The sequence below is a fragment of the Solanum stenotomum genome, chromosome 11, assembly GCF_019186545.1.
Source record: "Solanum stenotomum isolate F172 chromosome 11, ASM1918654v1, whole genome shotgun sequence".
Taxonomy (NCBI): domain Eukaryota; kingdom Viridiplantae; phylum Streptophyta; class Magnoliopsida; order Solanales; family Solanaceae; genus Solanum; species Solanum stenotomum.
In genome coordinates, this window is record NC_064292.1 from 2,600,270 (window position 1) to 2,620,625 (window position 20,356).

At 29.9% G+C, this 20,356-nt stretch overlaps 3 protein-coding genes and 1 long non-coding RNA gene across 4 annotated transcripts in view; 2 read left to right on the forward strand and 2 right to left on the reverse strand.

The window, feature by feature from the left end:
• Positions 1 to 298, reverse strand: part of LOC125844185 (serine/threonine-protein kinase Nek5-like) — a 21,283-nt gene extending 20,985 nt beyond the window's left edge. The window contains exon 1 of the mRNA XM_049523448.1: positions 80 to 298. Coding sequence (XP_049379405.1) covers positions 80 to 177 — 98 coding nt within the window. The 5' untranslated portion in view covers positions 178 to 298. The remainder of the gene's footprint in view (positions 1 to 79) is intronic.
• A 10,361-nt stretch (positions 299 to 10,659) lies between these two features.
• LOC125844478 (uncharacterized) overlaps positions 10,660 to 20,356 on the forward strand; it is a 98,094-nt gene continuing 88,397 nt past the window's right edge. The window contains exons 1-2 of the mRNA XM_049523789.1: positions 10,660 to 10,821; positions 11,175 to 11,431. Coding sequence (XP_049379746.1) covers positions 10,694 to 10,821; positions 11,175 to 11,431 — 385 coding nt within the window. The 5' untranslated portion in view covers positions 10,660 to 10,693. The remainder of the gene's footprint in view (positions 10,822 to 11,174; positions 11,432 to 20,356) is intronic.
• Positions 13,232 to 20,356, reverse strand: part of LOC125844180 (putative disease resistance RPP13-like protein 1) — a 23,621-nt gene continuing 16,496 nt past the window's right edge. The window contains exons 2-5 of the mRNA XM_049523444.1: positions 15,318 to 19,345; positions 13,716 to 13,782; positions 13,544 to 13,630; positions 13,232 to 13,461 (exon numbers count right to left, since the gene is read on the reverse strand). Of these exons, the coding sequence (XP_049379401.1) occupies positions 15,347 to 19,336 (3,990 nt within the window). The 5' untranslated portion in view covers positions 19,337 to 19,345 and the 3' untranslated portion in view covers positions 13,232 to 13,461; positions 13,544 to 13,630; positions 13,716 to 13,782; positions 15,318 to 15,346. The remainder of the gene's footprint in view (positions 13,462 to 13,543; positions 13,631 to 13,715; positions 13,783 to 15,317; positions 19,346 to 20,356) is intronic.
• The window catches only part of LOC125844201 (uncharacterized), a 17,830-nt gene continuing 15,358 nt past the window's right edge, over positions 17,885 to 20,356 (forward strand). Inside the window, exon 1 of the long non-coding RNA XR_007444118.1 lies at positions 17,885 to 18,055. This is a non-coding gene — a long non-coding RNA (uncharacterized LOC125844201). The remainder of the gene's footprint in view (positions 18,056 to 20,356) is intronic.

Consider the following 20,356-nt stretch of genomic DNA (forward strand, 5'->3'; position numbering starts at 1 on the left):
CACAAAGAAACAAAATCAATAATACATCAAATTCAAATCTTATAAGCATTTTCAAGAAAAAACCAAACTTTTTAATTACTTCTTTCTTTCTTGCTTGTGATTAACTAAAATAGCAGCACCAAATGCTCCACGCCCAATCTGTTCCATGATCTCATAATGTTCCATTCTTGACTCCATTACTAAAATCCTAAACTAAACACTTGAATAAATCCAAAAAAAATATGCCAAGAACTCTCAAAAATCAGTCACACTATTTTCTTCATCAGTCAAAACAACTAAAAATTTAATCTTTTTTAGATCAATCCCAAAGAAAAACAAAACTTTGATACCCTTTAACACAAAACACATAAAGATTGCATTTTTATTCAAGACATAGATACCCACAAACACAAAACACATAAAGATTGCATTTTTATTCAAGACTTTGATACCCATAAACACAAAACACATAAAGATTGCATTTTTATTCAAGAATGATAAGTTTGGACTAAAAATAGGCTTTTGGGTATTTGGGAAATCAAATGTAGAAGAACACTTTTTAGGTGAAAAAGGAAAAAGGGGTGGATCTTCTTAGAGTGTGTGATGTATTGCTACTCTTTTTTAAAAAAATAAATACAATCTATATTATTATTATTAGTACTATAGTATTTTGCTTCTTTATTTTGTCGAAGAAAAGAGGTTGATCTGAAGAAACAGTTGTCACAGTTCTCAGCTCTAATGAATGCATATGTGGAGTGGAAGAGCATCTATGAATTATTTTTTAATTAATAATTGATACTCAAGCAATTCCAAATTTCCAATAATATGTGATTCACTAGATTTCTTTTTTAGTTTATATTAGAAAGAATAATATTTTTTATATTTAGAAATAATTTAAGTTTAAACTTTTTATTTTATACTATGGTTGTTACTTATTACAACTCCTGTCATTTCATAATATTGTGTTATATATATTATATTATATTAATTTAATTAGTATAATATTTAGATAGATCGTATCGAATCTCATTATATCATAATATCCTACATTAATAATCTCAAAAATAATTTTTGTAGTATTTTTTAATTTTAAGAAAAATAAGATATGAGGTAATAATAATACAATATAATAGGTAATAACAATCCAAAGTCCAAACAAGTTGTTAAATGATGTAATTTATAATGACATAAATATTCATAAATTATTTTAAATTGCATTTCTTTTTTAAACTCAACTCGACATTACATAAATTGAGATGAAGAAAATAGTAATAATAAAGTAAAATGTTCTAAGTAATAATTAAAGTTTTTGAAAGATATAGTTTATTAGTTTAATCATGATTAGGGTGGTAGGTTTAGTTGCAAATAAACCACTACAACTTCCAACTAATTTTTTTTCTCTCTCTACTTTCTCTCTCACACATACACACAGTTAAACTATATGTGTCAAAATGAAAAAAAGATTGTTATTTTTGCAACTTATAAATTTGTATCCGGTGATTAATAATGAAAAAATTGTTATAGAGTGATTAATAATTTAAAATCTTGTTGTAGACTAGTTTTTATAAGAATTTGAGTTTTGAATTTTAAGAGCATTTTGTCCTTTCTAACATGAGATTGTTTAGTTCGAATCTAGATCAATTATTCGAGCTACAAACTGATTAATGAACACTGAATAAAATATATTTTCTTAAAATATTTTTATCTTTAAATAGTTTTTTTATATATATCACTAATATACATATATTATTCTACGTTATATCTCGTATGTAAAATGAAAAATAAATTTTGCTAACTTAATGTGAATATTATATAAGGTACATAAAATAAACCTTTAAGTTTAAAATGTATACTATTTTAAATTGATATTCTAATATTATTTTTAACGTATTTTTTGATTGAAAACAATTTTTCTATTTCTAGAAGGTAGGAATATGATCTGAGTTAGTGGCAAAGTCAAAAGTTTGATGAAATGTACACAATTTTTCTTGTCAATTGTATTAAAAATGTGTAAAATTAAATATACACTCTTAATAGCTAACGTTCTACTCTATACACTATAGAATTTTTTTGACACAAAAATATACACCAAACCATCCTACACTTAAGATGACTCCCTTCGTGATCTATATATAATTTATCTTTCTCAGATCTTATTTATAAAATTATATTGAATTTATTATTGTTATAATACATCTTTTGAAATTGAAGCATTCATTAACTTATTGAGTACAATTATAGTTGACTAATAAACTGAATTACTCAAACTATTATTATTATTAACCAAAAAATAAAAAGTATAGAGTTATGCTTTTATGAAATTTGTGTATAACGAGGTGAGTTGGTCAGAACCATGTGGTTTTTGCTCTCTTAAATGCATCACCATGTGCTCATTCACAAATCTATTTGCCTTTTTTTTTTTCTTTTTTTTTTTTTAATTTGATATTTAAAATACACTTTGAAATTTGATTAATTTGAATTTGTATTTAAAAAAATGCACTTTAAGATAACTGTTTTTATCAAATGTTATTTCATTTTCATGAGTATAAAAGATGAATAAGTACTTGCTTAAAGATGGAGCCTAAATTTAAAATGGGTAAATCTAAATTTTCCATAGCTCCTTTTAATTACAATGTTTAGTGAATTCATTAATATAAATATGTAATCAAAGTAGTAGTTATTGAGTTCATTCAAATCTGTACATAGTATTGTATAGTATTGTAGCACTACTCCTATATTTACATTATAAAAAAATAGCAGCCATAAATATGCATATTAATAAAAAGTATTCAAACCTTTTATCGATATTAGTTAATTATTATTAGATCAAATGTCACTATATGTTTTAGGAATATTTATAAAGAATGCCAATTGCCTCAAAAAAAAATATTTAGCAGCAATTAAGTTATTACAGTTAATTAATTATCGTTAAAGATCATTTTTGATATATTGTTAATGTAGAAAGCATGAGATGTATAATTGCCACAGAAAGCATGAGATGTAATTACTTACTAATGTAAATATGTAATAATGAAATTACTTAAAGTGGACATGCAAAATTTAATTGATTTATGAAGCAATTATATTCATATTAAACATTCCTAAATAATTTTTTTTTAAAAATCAACCTTTTATTACTCTAATTACTTCTTAGAAATCAACTAATTCATTTTTTTAAAATGATGTGATTTCCATAACTACTTACAAATAATAAAAGAAAGTTAATTTTGGTTGCTTCCATATCTACATAATTAAAGCGTATTAAGAGGGACCAGAAAATTTAATTAGAGAAACATGAATTTATATGATGCCCTTTTTTTTATTTAAAAATATAAAAAATATTGTTATCGTGTGTCTCATAATTTAATAACCAAATTTGAAAAATTCCATGTAATTATAAGATTTATGTATTAAAATTTGTACCATTTTTGATAAATAAATGACATAGGCAAAGTAATTAGTCATTATTTATGAAATTATTAAATCTATTAACTAAAACCATTCTTACTTTAGCAAAGCCTTTAATTTCTCCCAAGCACTAGGATATAATTGCCTAATGTAAGCACATATGACATATGGTCCTAAAAACCCCAATTAAAAGGATACTCATAGCTACGGGTGATAAATGAGCGGATTAAATTAAATTTAAACGGATCAAGTTAATTTAGTTAATAAATAGATATATTATTGATATTGCCTAAAAGTTGGGTTCAAATGGGCAAACAAGTGGATCAAAACTCAATTTTTTATTCAAAACACATAAAGATTGTTTTTTTATTCAAAACTTTGACACCCATAAACACAAAACACATAAAGATTGCATTTTTATTCAAGACTTTGATACCCATAAACTCAAAACACATAAAGATTGCATTTTTATTCAAGAATGGTAAGATTGAACTCAAAATAGGCTTTTGGGTATTTGAGAAATCAAACGTAGAAGAACACTTTTTAAGGTGAAAAAAGAAAAAGGGGTGGATCTTCTTAGAGTGTGTGATGTATTACTCCTCTTTTTTTAAAAAAAGGAAAAGAAAAAAAAAACAATAATATTATTAGTACTATATAGTATTTTGCTTCTTTATTTTGTTGAAGAAAAGGGGTTGATCTGAAGAAACAGTTGTCACAGTTCTCAGCTCTGATGAATGCATACGTGGAGTGGAAGAGCATCTATGAATTATTTTTTAATTAATAATTGATACTCAAGCAATTCCAAATTTCCAATAATATGTGATTCACTAGATTTCTTTTTTATTTTATATTAGAAAGAATAATATTTTTTATATTTAGAAATAATTTAAGTTTAAACCTTTTATTTTATAAGATGGTTATTACAATTCTTGTCATTTCATAATATTGTGCTATATTATGTTATATTAATTTAATTAGTATAATATTTAGATAGATTGTATCGGATCTCATTATATCAGAATATCCTACATTAATAATCTCAAAAATAACTTTTGTAGTATTTTTTAACATAAAAAAAAATAAGATATGAGGTAGATGAAAAAAATTAAAAATTTATCGTTATATTATAAAGAATTTAAAATTATAATTAATGAAATTAAATAATAATCAAAGTAAATACTATAATTAAAATAATAATACAATATAATAGGTAACAACTATCCAAAGTCCAAACAAGTTGTTAAATGATGTAATATATAATGACATAAATATTCATAAATTATTTTAAATTACATTTCTTTTTTAAACTCAACTCGACATTACATAAATTGAGATAAAGAAAATAGTAAAAATAAAGTAAAATGTTCTAAGTAATAATTAAAGTTTTTGAAAGATATAGTTTATTAGTTTAATCATGATTAGGGTGATAAGTTTAGTTGCAAATAAACCAGTACAACTTCCAACTAATTTTTTCTCTCTCTACTTTCTCTCTCACACATATGAATTTTTTTTTGATATTTTTGCAACTTATAAATTTGTATATGGGGTGATTAATAATGAAAAAAATGTTATACAGTGATTAATAATTTAAAATTTTGTTGTAGAGTAGTTTTATAAGAATTTGAGTTTTGAATTTTAAGAGCATTTTGTCCTTTCTAACATGATTTTTAGTTCTAATCTAGATCAATTATTCTAGCTACAAACTGATTTATGAACACTGAATAAAATATATTTTCTTAAAATATTTTTATCTTAAATAGTTATAAGTTATATACGTTATCTCATATGTAAAATGAAAAATAAATTTTGCTAGCTTAATGTGAATATTAGATAAGGTACATAAAACAATTCTTTAAGTTTAAAACGTACACTATTTTAAATTGATATTCTAATAATTTTTTCAACGTATTTTTTAATTGAAAACAGTTTTTCTATTCCTAGAAGGTAGGAATATGATCTGAATCAATGGGGAAGTCAAAAGTTTGATGAAATGTACACAATTTTTCCTGTCAGTTGTATTAAGAGTGTGCAAAATTAAATATACACTCTTAAAAGCTAACATTCTACTCTATACACTATATAATTTTTTGATAAAAAATATATGTATCAGACCATCCTACGTTTAAGATGACTCCCTTCGTGATCTATATATAAATTATCTTTCTCAGATTTTATTTATAAAATTATACTACTAAATTTATTATTGTTATAATACATCTTTTGAAATTGAAGCATTCATTAACTTATTGAGTACAATTATAGTTGACTAATAAACTGAGTTACTCAAATTATTATTATTATTATTATTAACCAAAAAAATGTATTCTGTTCTGGTTTTATGAAATTTGTGTATAACGAGGTGAGTTGGTCAGAACCATGTGGTTTTTGCTTCTTAAATGCATCACCATTTCCTCATTCACAAATCCATTTGCTTTTTATTTTTTTATTTTTTTATTATTATTTGATATCTAAAATACGCTTTGAAATTTAATTAATTTGAATTTGTATTTAAAAAATTGTACTTTAAAATAACATGTTTTTATCAAATGTTATTTCATTTTCATGAGTAAAAAAGATGAATAAGTACTTACTTAAATGTGGAGCCAAAATTTAAAGTACAATATTTAGTGAATTCATTAATATAAATATGTAATCAAAGTAGTAGTTATTGAGTTCATTCAAATATGTACATTGTATCGTAGCTCTATTTCTATATTTACATTATAAAAAAAAATAGCGGTAATAAATATGCATATTAATAAAAAGTATTAAAATATTTATCGATATTAGTTAATTATTATTAGATCCAATGTTGCTATATGCTTTAGGAATATTTACAAAGAATGTCATTTGCCTCTAAATATATATATATATATATATATATATATATATATAGTGGCAATTAAGTTACTACAGTTAATTAATTACCGTTAATATCATTTTTGATATATTGTTACTGTAGAAAGCATGAGATGTAATTACTTGCTGATGTAATAATGAAATTACTTAAAGTGGACATGCATAATTTAATTGATTTATGAAGCAATGATATTCATATTAAGCATTCCTAAGTAATTTTTTTTTTAAAATCAACCTTTTATTACTCTAATTACTTCTTAGAAATCAACTAATTCATTTTTTTTAAAATGGTGTGATTTCCATATCTACTTACAAATAATAAAAGAAAGTTAATTTTGGTTGCTTCCATATCTACATAATTAAGGGACCAGAAAATTTTATTAGAGAAACATGAATTTATATGATGCCCTTTTTTATTTAAAAAAAATATTGTTGTTGTGTGTCTCATAATTTAATTACCAAATTTGAAAAATTCCATGTAATTATAAGATTTATGTATTAAATTTTGTACCATTTTTGATAAATAAATGACACAGGCAAAGTAATTAGTCATTATTTATGAAATTATTAAATCTATTAACTAAACCATTCTTACTTTAGCAAAGCCTTTAATTTCTCCCAAGCAATTGGATATAACATACTTATAGCTATTGAACTTCAATAACCCTATAAATATAGTCATTTTTGTAAGTTGCTCTATAATAATTGCCTAATGTAAGCACATAAGACATATGGCCCTAAAAATCCCAATTAAAAGGATGCTCACAGGATGGTAAATGAGCAGATTGAGTTAAATTTGAGTGAATCAAAATAATATAGTTAATAAATGGATAAATTATTGACATTGCCAAAAAGTTGGGTTCAAATGGGCAAAAAAGTGGATCAAAACTCAATCAACTCAATTTTATTACGTTTTAATTGCTTTATTTATTTATTTTCATAATTTTATCATCTGATAAAATTATTACTTTTTATTTGTTATGATTGTATATAACATATCAAATAATAATATGTTTTTTTTTACAAAAAACTTGACAAGATTTACCATGAATCAATTTGTTAAATATCAAATTCCAAAAAATAATCAATCTTAATTATTCAGTATTCAGACTTAGAAGTAACATCTTAATCATTCAAATGATCATTCATATTTAGATGGATTAATCTTAATGAAAATAAACATGGCTTAAACGTAGAAGTAGAGAAAAGGCTTCCTACTAAGAAGTTTTCCTTTTAATGCTCGAACTCGAAATCTTTGATTAAAAATAGTGAAAAAAGTTTTTTAACCAATTTTTTTTTATTCTCTTATTGAAATCTGAAATCTCGAATTAAGAATAAAGAAATCCAAATCATTCCATTGGCACCTTAGTGGTCTATATAAGTGCTAATTAAACACCCCACATGCTCTGACCTCTAATTACAACCATATATATGGTAATCACTAATTGTTTATTAGTTTTATCATTTGCTTTGTATTAATCTTCAAAACAATATATGTCATGTAGATAAGTTTGTCTCCTTTTTTCAGTTTAATAAGGAGTAGACTACAAATATAAATTAAACTTATACTAACAACATGGCAAAAAATAAGGTATTTATTGTACTTATATATATATATATATATATATACACGATACTAAAGTATTAACTAATGTGAGTATTTTAAAAAAAAAATTGAACCAATTTATTATATATAGCATTTGTTTAGCTTTTCGATCTACTCGTTAATTTAGATTTTGTTTAATTAGTTAACCATAATTAAGTGAAATAAGTATATACACAAACACATATTATGTATATATTGATTTTATATAAACATTTGACACAAAAAAGGAACACTTGAATGAAAATGACGAATAAGATTTTTACGTATCACTCTGGTAAGTCAAGCCTTTTTTTTTTCAATTCTGTGTCTGGTATCCACATTAGGGTCCGACAAAATCCATATTTACATCGGGAAGTCCCATATTGGATCCGGAGGATTTGTGCCAGGAAGTCCCACTGGGGTGAAATGCTCCCTAACATAGACGACCCCATATCCAAAGGAACTCGAATTTGGATGAAAGGGTATCTACTTACCGCTCACCACAATCCTTGTTGGTAAGTCGAGCCTTATAGGGATGGGAAGCCCATGGGAGAAGTGGCCGAAGTGCGGAGATACCCTATTTTGGTATCACCATTTAAGCTATACTTACCGCATGTAAAGCTTATAAGTTACTTCAGAATAAATTCAGGTGTACAATATCTGAAGTCAAACTTATCAAAGTCATGTGTCTGAACTTAAGTCATAAATGGTTGAAGTTCAATCCTTTTACCTGATGCTAGTTCAGACAATTTTCTTGATGTTCATGCACACATAATTGATGTTTAATCATTTTTATGTAACTTCAAACATTTTTATCTAAAATTATTCTGAAATAGATATAAATTAGACACATTAAAAAAATATTTAAAATTTGAGTACAACTTAAATAATATGGCCTAGTATGAAATGGTGTGATATTTACCCCAACTCATATGAGTAATGCTGATATGAAACAAGAAGATGGGAACAAGAATATTCAATAATTACCTGGCCCATAAAGGAATGGTGTAATGTTCAATAATTAGGATATTTATGAAAAATAAAAGTTAAATAATAATCAAATATTATATTCAGAGAAAATTGAGAATTGCAAAAAAATAATAAAACAAAAACGGTTAGTTTAGTAAAAATACATTATAAAATGAGTCGTAATGGTGGTGATTAGTAAAGACGTGTGAGATATTCGCCAATAATAATTGTGATTGGCGGAGGCAATTGATAGTGATCGATGGTTATGGTTATGATATTTGATGATAGAGGTGATTGAATATTGGAAAAGATGAAGGCTATAAAGGTAATTGGTGGTTGCGACTAATAATGGAGATGTTGCGACTAATAATGGAGATTGGTGATGAAGGAATTGAAGGTGGTCGGTGCATAACAATGACAAAGGCAGTATTTTTCACTAAGATGATTAAAAAAATGAAGAAAAAGCAAACACATGAAAAAATTGACGAGAGTTCAATATCTACAATATATACATAAAAAAAATGTAATTTTTAATTGTATATAAATTAACAGTAATATAATTTTCCGTCGAAAAAAATTCAAATAAACTCCAACGACTGTACCTAGCTCCGCTCCTTAGTGGTGGTGGAGTCTAAAATGAGTAATAACAAGTGGCCTCTTGATATTTATTCAACTGTATACATGATGAGACATGATATAAAATGACATATACTAGGTACACCAATTCAAGAAAATTAAATTTTATTAATATCTTTTTTGTCGTATCAATTTATGGGATTATATTAATATCTTTTTTTTTTCTTATCAATTTATGGGATGTATTTTAATTAAATACTGACATTTTCTTATGGTATGACTTGGAAAGTTTTATCATAAAAATGACAAATATTTACATGTCTATAAAAACTTTTTTATTAAGAAAAGATGAACATGTTGAAATTTATTTTTAAATATAAAAATTAATATTTTTTGAATATATTAATAAAAATAATAATATCATATAAAATGAAATAGACGGATGTACTAGAAAGTTTGAAGGTTTCTTCGATAATACTATATTGAATTTCCTTTCCTTTTATTGGAATCCTTCTATGCTGACACTTTTCTAATTTGGATGGTACAACTTAATATTTTGTCCTAATATATAGTATTTTATTGTGCTGTGTTATTAAATGATGATAAATATAATATTTAAATTGATTGTATTATTTTTTATTATTACATAATTCTAGATATTAACAATTTAAAGAATCAACATACGTAGATCTATCATAAAAGGATATATTAAATGATAAAATATGATTATTATCGTCTCAATTTATGTGATATTTTTCTAATATCGAGATCAAAACGAATCTTTCTTTGATCGTAATTTTTTCATATATTTTGAATTGTCAATTACTGTAACTTATACGAGTAATACTTTATACGTAGTTTCCAAATAAGTAGAATTTTATTTTTAAAAAAATTCAACCCAAATTCAAGATCTTTGACTCTCGAAATTCAAATTGTGCCACATAAATCACACTAAAACAAATAATAAATAAAGACAAAATAAATAAAATAAGATAACGATGCAATCACATCAAATCATTTATAAAACAAAACAAATATTTAAATATTAACAAATATTATATTTAAACTAACGATACAACGTAATAATACTGGTACCAACCATTCAAACAAGATGTTATTTTCCTTGTCCTTTTCATCATGACTTGGTCATTAAAAATATTAGTTTAAACAGCTGATACTCCCGCGTAGTTGACAATTTCCATATTTTTTCTACTTTATTTATTTTGTCAATTCTTGAATTGCCTTTTTTTTCTTTCTTAATTTTTCCACAATTTTTTTTCTTCTTCTTCTTTTGTGAAGAAAATAATTGTGAGTATAATGGAGAATCCACCGGAGTGGGGCGATGGCGGAAGAGGGAGGAGAGTGGTGGTGATCGGTGGCGGAGTTGCTGGTTCCCTCATTGCAAAGTCTCTTCAATTTGATGCAGATTTAACTCTTATTGATCTGTAAGTTCAATAAGTTTTGCTAATTATTATTATTATTATTTTGATAATCGTGATGTCTGAGTCAGCTTGTCCGCACCTCAATTGATTCCACATCGTATTTGGTACTTCCACTAGTACAAGTATGGTATAACTTTGTCCATCAAGCTTGGATTCTTCAAAATAGAACAAATTGGAAAAAAGGCCTTCGTAGTAATTACTATCTCACTTTCTTTGCTGAAGAAAGTTGGAATCTCGAAAGAAAAATGACTTTTTGAGATAAAAACTATTAGTTGAGTGATCATCTGAGAAATCAATCATTGTGGTGTACTTCAACTTGGTTCAATGTGTCTTGATTAGTAAAAAACTGTTAACAGGAAGGATTATTTCGAGATACCATGGGCGAGCTTAAGAGCAACGGTAGAGCCTTTGTTCGCGGAGAGATCATTGATCCACCACAAAGATTACCTCGCCAATGGGCGTCTCATAGTGTCTGAAGTCACTAATATCACCAACAAAGAAGTCTTGACTGCAGATGGACATCAAGTTACCTATGACTATCTTGTGGTAGCCACCGGTCACTACGATCCCCTGCCTGTAACGAGAACAGACAGATTGGAAGAATATCAAACAGGTATATATACATATTACATAGCATCAAAGACTTCTTTAGATATCATTCATGTGCTTAATTCGTTCGATTTACCATCTTGTCTGCTTTCCAACGAGTAAATTACTTGAACGTATAATCATATGAAATGTTTATGCTCGCTAAGTTTATCAACTTTTTGGAAAATGATAAAAAGAAGTTAAAGCATTTGTGTTTTGTATCCGTTGAAAAAAGATTCTTTATTTGTAAATCGGCTCCTCTGGCAGGTTTAATTTCATGAGGTTCAGCCAATTGTCTTGATCGTGACTGCTTTACTCTCTTACGAGATGTACTAGTGATTAAATCTTTTCTTTAGTGAGCGTCCTGTTAACTTTGTAGATTACTACTTGATATTACTAGTCAAAATGGCACGAGACTCGACTGTTTTTGGTGTCCTTTTTGGACTATGATAAAACAAAGCTAAAGCATAGGTGTTTTGAATCCGTTGAGCGGTTCCTCTAGCAAGTTTTCATGGGATTCAGTCAATTGTCTTGTTGTTAATGTTGAGATGTACTAGTGATGATATTACTAGTCAAAATGTTGTGACGTTTGACTAATTTTTGCATCGTTAATCTTCTTGTTGCAGAGAATGAAAAGATAAAAGCAGCTGATTCTATATTGATTGTTGGTGGTGGTCCTACTGGTGTTGAACTTGCTGCAGAAATCGCTGTTGATTTTCCTCAGAAGAAGGTAACTTTGGTGCACGACGGATCCAGATTACTAGAGTTCATCGGACCAAAAGCGTCTGACAAGACTTTAGAATGGTTAAAAAACAAGAATGTGGAAGTGAAATTGATGCAATCTGTCGATTTAAGTAATAACACTAACAACTCAGGTGGAAGCAGAACATATTTCACCTAGTCAGGGGAAACTATCAGAGCGGATTGCCATTTTCTTTGCACGGGAAAGCCACCAGGTTCAGAGTGGTTAAGGGAGACGTATTTGAAGGATCGAATCGATAATTTTGGAAGATTGAAGGTTGATGAAAATCTTAGAATCAAGGGTCACAAAAACATATTTGTTGTTGGTGATATAACTGATATTAAGGTAAGCACTAAACTGCATATCTCTTATTTCTTGAAAATGTTTCAATTGAATTATGATGCTTCTTTGCTATTAGGAACTTAAACAAGGATATTCAGCTCAAAAACATGCTCTAGTGGCCGTGAAGAACTTGAAACTTTTGATGAGCGGAGGAAAAGAAAGCAAACTTGCAATATACGAGCCTCGACCATCGCCTAAGATCATCGTTTCATTAGGAAGGCAAGATGCAGTGGCTCAATTTTCGTTCACGACGATCATTGGATTAGTCCCCGGGATGATCAAGTCTAAGGATTTATACGTTGGGAAAACAAGGAAGAAAATGGGGCTTCAACCTAAGTAATATATATTGTTTCATTCATGAAATTTAACATCATTTTGAGTGTGAGAAAATGGTGTCATTTCATGGCCAAAATTTGAGTTCTTCTACTTACATTTGAGGGCTATAAATATTTTTTAGTTGTTGTAGTTAATGAGTGTAAGATTTAGTTATTTGGGTATTTTCAAAAATATTTGCACTTGTATATCCAATATAACTCATATGAGTTGTGGTGAAATAGTTGAGATTTTTCTATCCTTAATTAGAATTTAGGAGCATAAGCCGTGGAATGGAAAAAATCATGTCAAGAGCGCCCCCCGTTGAAATGTGCAAATCTGAATTTAGTCGGACTCCAATGTGGATACCCAACACCGAATAATATATCCACTATAAAATATATAACACGTTGCTAACAACGAAAATAATATACATATCCATCTTTAGTTGCAATTGTTGTTCAAAATCATCTAATCAAATCTCCATCAAATGACTTCAAATTTTATAGAGACAATCTCTTTAGACTATTCCAACAAATCTAAACAACACTTCAAATTTCTCTCACACACACACATAAAAAAGAAGACACGATTTGAAATTCAAATCCACTTCTTCGAGCTTATTCAATCATCGCGAGTTATCTTTCTAATTTGATTTTCTGAACACAAATCTTACAAAATCACTGCTCTAACCACTAGTTGAGTCCCAAACATATTTACAAATTAAGTTTGTCTACTTACAAAAGAGGCTTGCACTGGAAACATGAAATAGTATCAGCGGTAAAGCCCCATCTCGAAGACTTGCCTATAACAGCAGACCTGAGTTCACTGTGGATGACATAATAGCTTTAGCGGAAAGAACAAAAAAAATAAAAAAGAACTCGTGAACAAATGTAAAAAATAGTAGCAGCACCTTAGAAGCACTTCTTGTGGACAATGGATGGACCAGACTTGTCGTACTCGCCCTTCAAAACGCACATCTGATTAAGCACATAACATGTTCAAGTTAGCAACAACATGTACAGTTCAAAATAAAGTTTAAAATTGCAAAAGTTATGCAAGAGAAGATATCTGAAGAGTGTGATTTTATTACTCGTTGGATAAACACCCTACAAATGTATATCTGAAGCTCTTACATCAAGCATTGCCCTGTGTAGTTGTCTGGTCGCTATCCAAGAAATATAGAATTATATAACATCTAATTATTCTAACAATGGAAGTTGCACTTATTTCCTAAAACTTGTGACCGTTATCCCTGATTATCTTTTAAAAAATTTAGATTCTCTATGAAGCTTAAATATAAAGCTATGTGTTTGATGATGAGCACAACATCATCATATATCATCATATTATATTAAAAGTGGAAAGGTTCAAAATACAAAGTTGAATTACCATTTTATCCCTAAAATAAATCAAAATAATATAAAACAATAAATAATAGATAACATCCTTTAAAAGTTAAATAATCATTTTAAAAGAACATACAAAATTAACTTATATCCGTCATTCCTTTTACTCTCATTTAATTCTCTTCCAGTTGTTAATCAATTTTTTTATGAGTTATTATCAATTTCACCAACTGACGTACGTGTAATGTGACCATCAAACTTCTCTCCAATAAGTATATTGATTCTCTTAATGTCCTGTCATATACTAATGTGACCCCTCAACTTCTTCCTTAACTATATATGTAATTGCAAAATAAACACAGAGATAAAGTTCAAGCAGTTGGATAATGTCTATCTGTCCAGATTTCTTTTAATGGTAAGTAAATAGTATATAACTTATAAATTTGTTGTTCATATTTTTTGCATGTATATAGTACTTAGTTAATATTTTAGATTATTGTCTTTTCCTATTAGGGTCTTTCTAATATTTCATTTTTTTTAATAGGGAAAGCATGAGAAAAAGCTATATTATTAGAATAACAATATTAATTATATGTAGATTGTGACAAAGGATTGTTGGATTTGATACTTCCACTATATTGTCATACGTTAATATCAAGTTCTCTATGCTCTCTTCTCTTGTCTCTTTTTATTTGTTTTTTTTTTTAATTTTTATGTTTCTTGTTTGTTGTTATTGTATAACTTTTTATTGTTTTATGGTTATTAATATTGAGAATTTACATTGGTTAGTTGTTTTGTATACATTAACCTAACATGTGGTATTTTAGTATCCTCATTTGAATATTGTATTTGTAGAATAATTAGTTATTTTTACAATTTATGCACTTTTAGTCAATTTTATAATTAAGGGTGTATTCTTTTTATTAGGAAGATATATGTACTTTCTATCGTAAAAATGGTGGATACTTTTTTAGTAAATACCAATAGATTTGAAGGTGGATAAAATATGTCATTTACAATACAAAAATTATATGAAATATTTTGGGATAAACGTGCAACGCATGTTTTCAGAACTAGTGATTAAAAATGAAAAGAATTAACAAAAAAGCAAAGTGAAGTAAACGGAAATAAAAAGCTTCCAAATCCAAGGGAAAAGAATAGCTTACATCAGTTGAAGAGCCATTCGTTTTAATCATCACATCCATTCCTCATCGATCTCTATGATGGGAAATTGAGCAATATTTGGCCAGTATTCCCCCTTGTCAAATTCTAGTAGTGGTGTGAGCAATGGACACTCTGAAATAGATAGTTTAGAGAGGGAAGATGGCAGCCCTTTTACTGGAAGAGATTGCAGATTAGGGCAATGGTAGATCTCCAGCTCAGAGAGGGAGGAGGGCAGTGCTGATTCAGAAAGTGATTGGAGATTAGGGCAATGCATGATGGTCAGCTGAGAAAGGGAGGAGGGCAGTGATGATTCAGGAAGTGATTGGAGCTTAGGGCAATTATCTATGGTCAGCTGAGAGAGGGAGGAGGGCAGTGCTGATTCAGGAAGTGATTGGAGCTTAGGGCAATTATCTATGGTCAGCTTAGAGAGGGAGGAGGGCAGTGCTGATTCAGGAAGTGATTGGAGCTTAGGGAAATTCATGATTCGTAGACTTTGAAGCAAAGTGAGGTGCGAAAACTGGCCTTGTTCCAGCATTGACTGAATTTGAGGTAAATTACCATCAATATATAGATATTGAAGAGAGGTGAGGCTTTTGAGATGTTGGCTGCTTAATGTTTCAAGGCTTTGAATAGAGGAAGGCAACTCCCAATTCACACCACCAACAATCTCTTCGTCACTCCCATCATGTTCGATCGCTAACTCTCTAAGACAGGGGAGTCTCTGTAAACACCACTCCTTCCTGCAATTGTTGATCCAAAGTTCTTGTAAATTGAAGGGCAATCCTCCTTCAGGAAAGGACTCTATTTCTGGGGAACTTTCCAGATGCAGAATCTTAAGAGAGGGAAGGAGTTCCTGCATACGTTCTGGCAGACACTTCAGCTTATTACACTGCAAAATACTCAGTGACGTCATCTGGGTCCCTCCACATGCCACCGAAAGTATTTTAAGATTCTCACAATTCCAAATATTGAGACTTTCAGTCGCAGTAGGAATCAAAAACCTAGTAAGGTTCTGGCAATCCTCTACCCTCAATTTGCGTGCTGTTGGGAGCAACTCAGTTGATATATCATCTATACAATCACATTCATCCAGTCTCAATTCCTCGAGAAACATACTCATCTCACCAACTGGCACCTCCAATTTCAATTTCTTGCAACGAGATATCCTTATTTTCTTCAAGGTAGTGGGCAGTATGCTAAAAGGTAAGGAGGTAACAGAGTTACAATCCCTAATATCTAATTCCTCAATCTCCTTCATTCCCTCAAGTTGGGATCTTAACACTTGAGCATCATCAAAAACCTTAGAAGAACCAACAACTTTAAACCTTTTTAAACTTGAAAGTTGGATGGGTGTCTCCAAACTGACTTCAGGGCAATTTATAATTTTAAGCTTCTCAAGTATAGGGAACTCTCCACTTCCTAGTACGTGCCATTGCTTCCACTCCGGCATATCTTCAAATACAAGCTTCTCAAGACAGTTAAAAGGCTTTTTGGAGGACCAACTGCCATAGAATTCTTCCGTCACCTCTGTTATTCCATGCATCCCTCTAATCGAAAGGAATTTCAGAAAAGGCAGTTCTCCTAGTGCTGGCAAGGAATAACAGTCCTTGCAGTAGCTAAGAGACAATTTCACCAGCTTAAGAAACAAAGGATCAGCTAGCCAATTCGGAAATATTGTCCCTCTATATCCGGTGATTTTGACTTCTTTTATGTTTTTATGTGGGCGTAGCTCATCAAGAATGTCTCTTTCAGTTTTTGAATTGTCGGCACTACTACTTTCACTCCACTCCAATGATAACTTGTCAACATGATTCTTCTCCCTCATCTTTGCCTTCACAGCTTCCCTACTATCAACCACATTTTGCAACTCTACAACTGATAGAGATCCGTACAAGTTATGTACTTCACCCAAATCTTCCATTCTCAAACCACCTACAGGAAACTTGGCTCCCACTAACACTTGGAGGCTTTTCAACTTGCTCAGATGTAACGGCATCTTCAAGAGAGGAGTGTTGCTTATGTCAAGATGACGCAAGTTAATCAACTTCTCCATCTGCAGCGGTAGCTCCTCAAGTTCAGCACAAGATGACAGGAGAAGTGTCTCCAAGTTATACAATCCACAAACAGAATCAGGCAACCTTTTAATCCCTCTACAAGAAAGGTCCAAAAATCTGAGGAGCTTTAATTTGATAAACAAGTCATTTGGCAACTCCTCAATACAATAATGAGACAATGATAGTACCCTCAAGGATCTTAGTCTTGGCAGTATGTTATGCAACACCCTCTTGCTTAGACAATGTAAATAATACATGCGATGACGTGTCGGAAGCAATGTCCTCAGCTGCTCCAAATTGTAGAGGGATGTCAATTTCTCAAAGTCACCACCACTTTGTCCCATTGAATATGATAAGTGCCGACTTTTTTCCAACATATGAGATCCTTGGCTCTCTTCCAACCTTATACAAAGTTTTGAAGATGCAATTTGGGCTAAATCATTGACAAGGTCATGCATTAAGAATGATTCCTCTATGTTCCTTTTAGAAGGATTTGGGACCTTTTCTAATAATGATCTTGATCTCAACTCGAGAAAGTATTGGTTGCCTGAATCTTCAATTATTTCATCTTCCTTTGGTACGAGACCATTTGCAATCCATAGATGAATAACTTGTTCTTTCCTAAATGGATAATCTTTAGGAAATATTGCACAAAAGGAAAAACATCGCTTTAAATGTGCGGGAAGGTCATTGTAGCTCAACATCAACGCTGGTAATATGTCCTTGTCTCGCAGCTCCCATGTTTCACTTCTCAGAATACGTTTCCACTCTTCAACCTCTGATTTCGAGCGTAACATGCCAGCTAGTGTTTTCAGAGCTAAGGGCAGTCCTTTGCACTTAGCTGCAATTTGTTTTCCGACCTCTTCAAGTTCCGGATGTCCCATAGGATCCATGTTTTCAAATGCATGTCTTTTAAATAAAGACCAAGAGTCTTCAATAGACAAATTGTCCATGCTAATTTTCTCATTTGCCATCATCAAGGCAACACTCTCTTTACGTGTTGTCACAATGATCTTACTTCCCATACGTCCTTCTACAAAAAGATTTCTCAAGTCAACCCACTCATTGTAGTTGTCATTCCAGACATCATCCAGAACAATAAGAAACTTCTTTCCCTTTAAGCTTTCCTTCAATTTGACTTGAAGCTGATTAAGATTGTTGTCATCCTTCGAGTCAAATGAGCCAATTTCTTGAAGTAACCCTTTTGTTATTCTCAAAGCATCATATGCCTCAGAAACACAATACCAAGCTTTCAAACCAAAATGGTCCGCTTTATATGCCTCAGAAACCTTTGCATCATTGTAAACCGCTTTAGCAAGTGTTGTCTTACCCAGGCCGCCCATTCCAACAATAGGAACTACAGTCAGCTTTTTTCCACTTGCATCTTCAGACAACAATAGGTCAATCAAATTCTCTATTTCATTCTGCCTTCCAAAGATATCAGAATCATCAACCACAGAAGTTGAAGGTGTTCTAGTTTCTTGTTTAGTCGAACCAAAATGCTCCTTTAAGCCAAGACGACCAATTTGCTTTTCCAACACCTCCAATGTTTCAATAGTGTCTTCCAACTTGTCCTTTATGTTAAGGAAAAATTCATCGCTCAAGCAAAGGTTGAGGTCACTTACTTGCTGGTTGCTTGTTTCTGCAAAATTCTGATGCTGACCTTCCACCTTAAGTCTCAAAGCTTCATAATTGACTTGTTCTATTAAGTTTTCAGCAGAGTCGACAGCATCTCGAAGCTCATTAAGCCAGTCGCTCACAGACGGATTTGATGCTTGCTTATTCTCTGCATCACTTAGCACAATCTGAAGACCACGCAAAGTCATTTTCAGCTTCTTTAAGAGCCGAACATGATGTTTATGCTTCTGAAACATGTTGAGAAGATCACCCTGAGGAGCAAGCCTATCAAACAGAACATTCAAAGCTGAAGAGAGAAATGCACCACCAACTGCTAAGCCAATCTCCATTTCTGAAATCTGCAAAGCAAAACAAGTATAGTGATCAGAACACAAAATAATTTTGAGAAGATAAATGTTTCAATTACTAAAGGACTTTACTTCACCTGAAGAGTAATTTGCAAACAAGAATGATCACTGGTTTCTCAATCTTTTTTGTTATTGATCTATAATTGGTACAACATTATAGTTTTCTATAGGAAAAAAATAATAATTTAAATTGTCCTTTTTTCTCTTTTCACCTAACAACAAGAGCCTTTTATCTCAATTAAATATATAATTGAATAATTGAGGAACGAGAGGAAATATATTTTATATATTTTGAGTGGGTGGGTGGACAAGCCATAGAAGAAAAAGGAATCAAAACTATACCTTTTTGTCCTTTCCATGAGTATCACTTTTCACCCAACAACATTTTGTCTTCATAATGTTTTATTTTCATTTCTTCTTACTTTACTATCACAATTTTTTTATACTTGAAAACAGTACGTCAACAAGTTGGGAGTTTGATAACACCAAGAGCTAAGGTAATTAAATGATAAAGGTTTTCCCTTGTAGTTGTTTTGTTATATACAAGATTAGAGTTTTCGAGCTTGAATGGTTGAAAATTATAATAAAGTCCTCTTGATAGTGCGAACTAAAACATCTCATAATAAATTATTACCAAACAAACTCAGATGAGGTGAAAACACATTCGTATTTTTTATTTACAATAAATCAATAGATACATACCACCACGAGTTAAGACCCTATAGTTTGGTCTTTGGTGGGGACTGGCATACCACAAAATTGACATATTTTTATTGGAAATAAACTTTCACCAACTGAGACAAGATGCTTTATTAGATATTAAATAATCTAGAAATGACCTCTTGTATTTTTATACATAAGATTCTGCATTTTATCAAACCACAAGGGTGCAACTCTATATGAAGTCATTGGAAAAGTTGAAACAACAAAAAATCATGATCTAGGTAGAGAAAATATACCATTACAAAAATGCAAATATAATATACCTTTACTATAAATTAT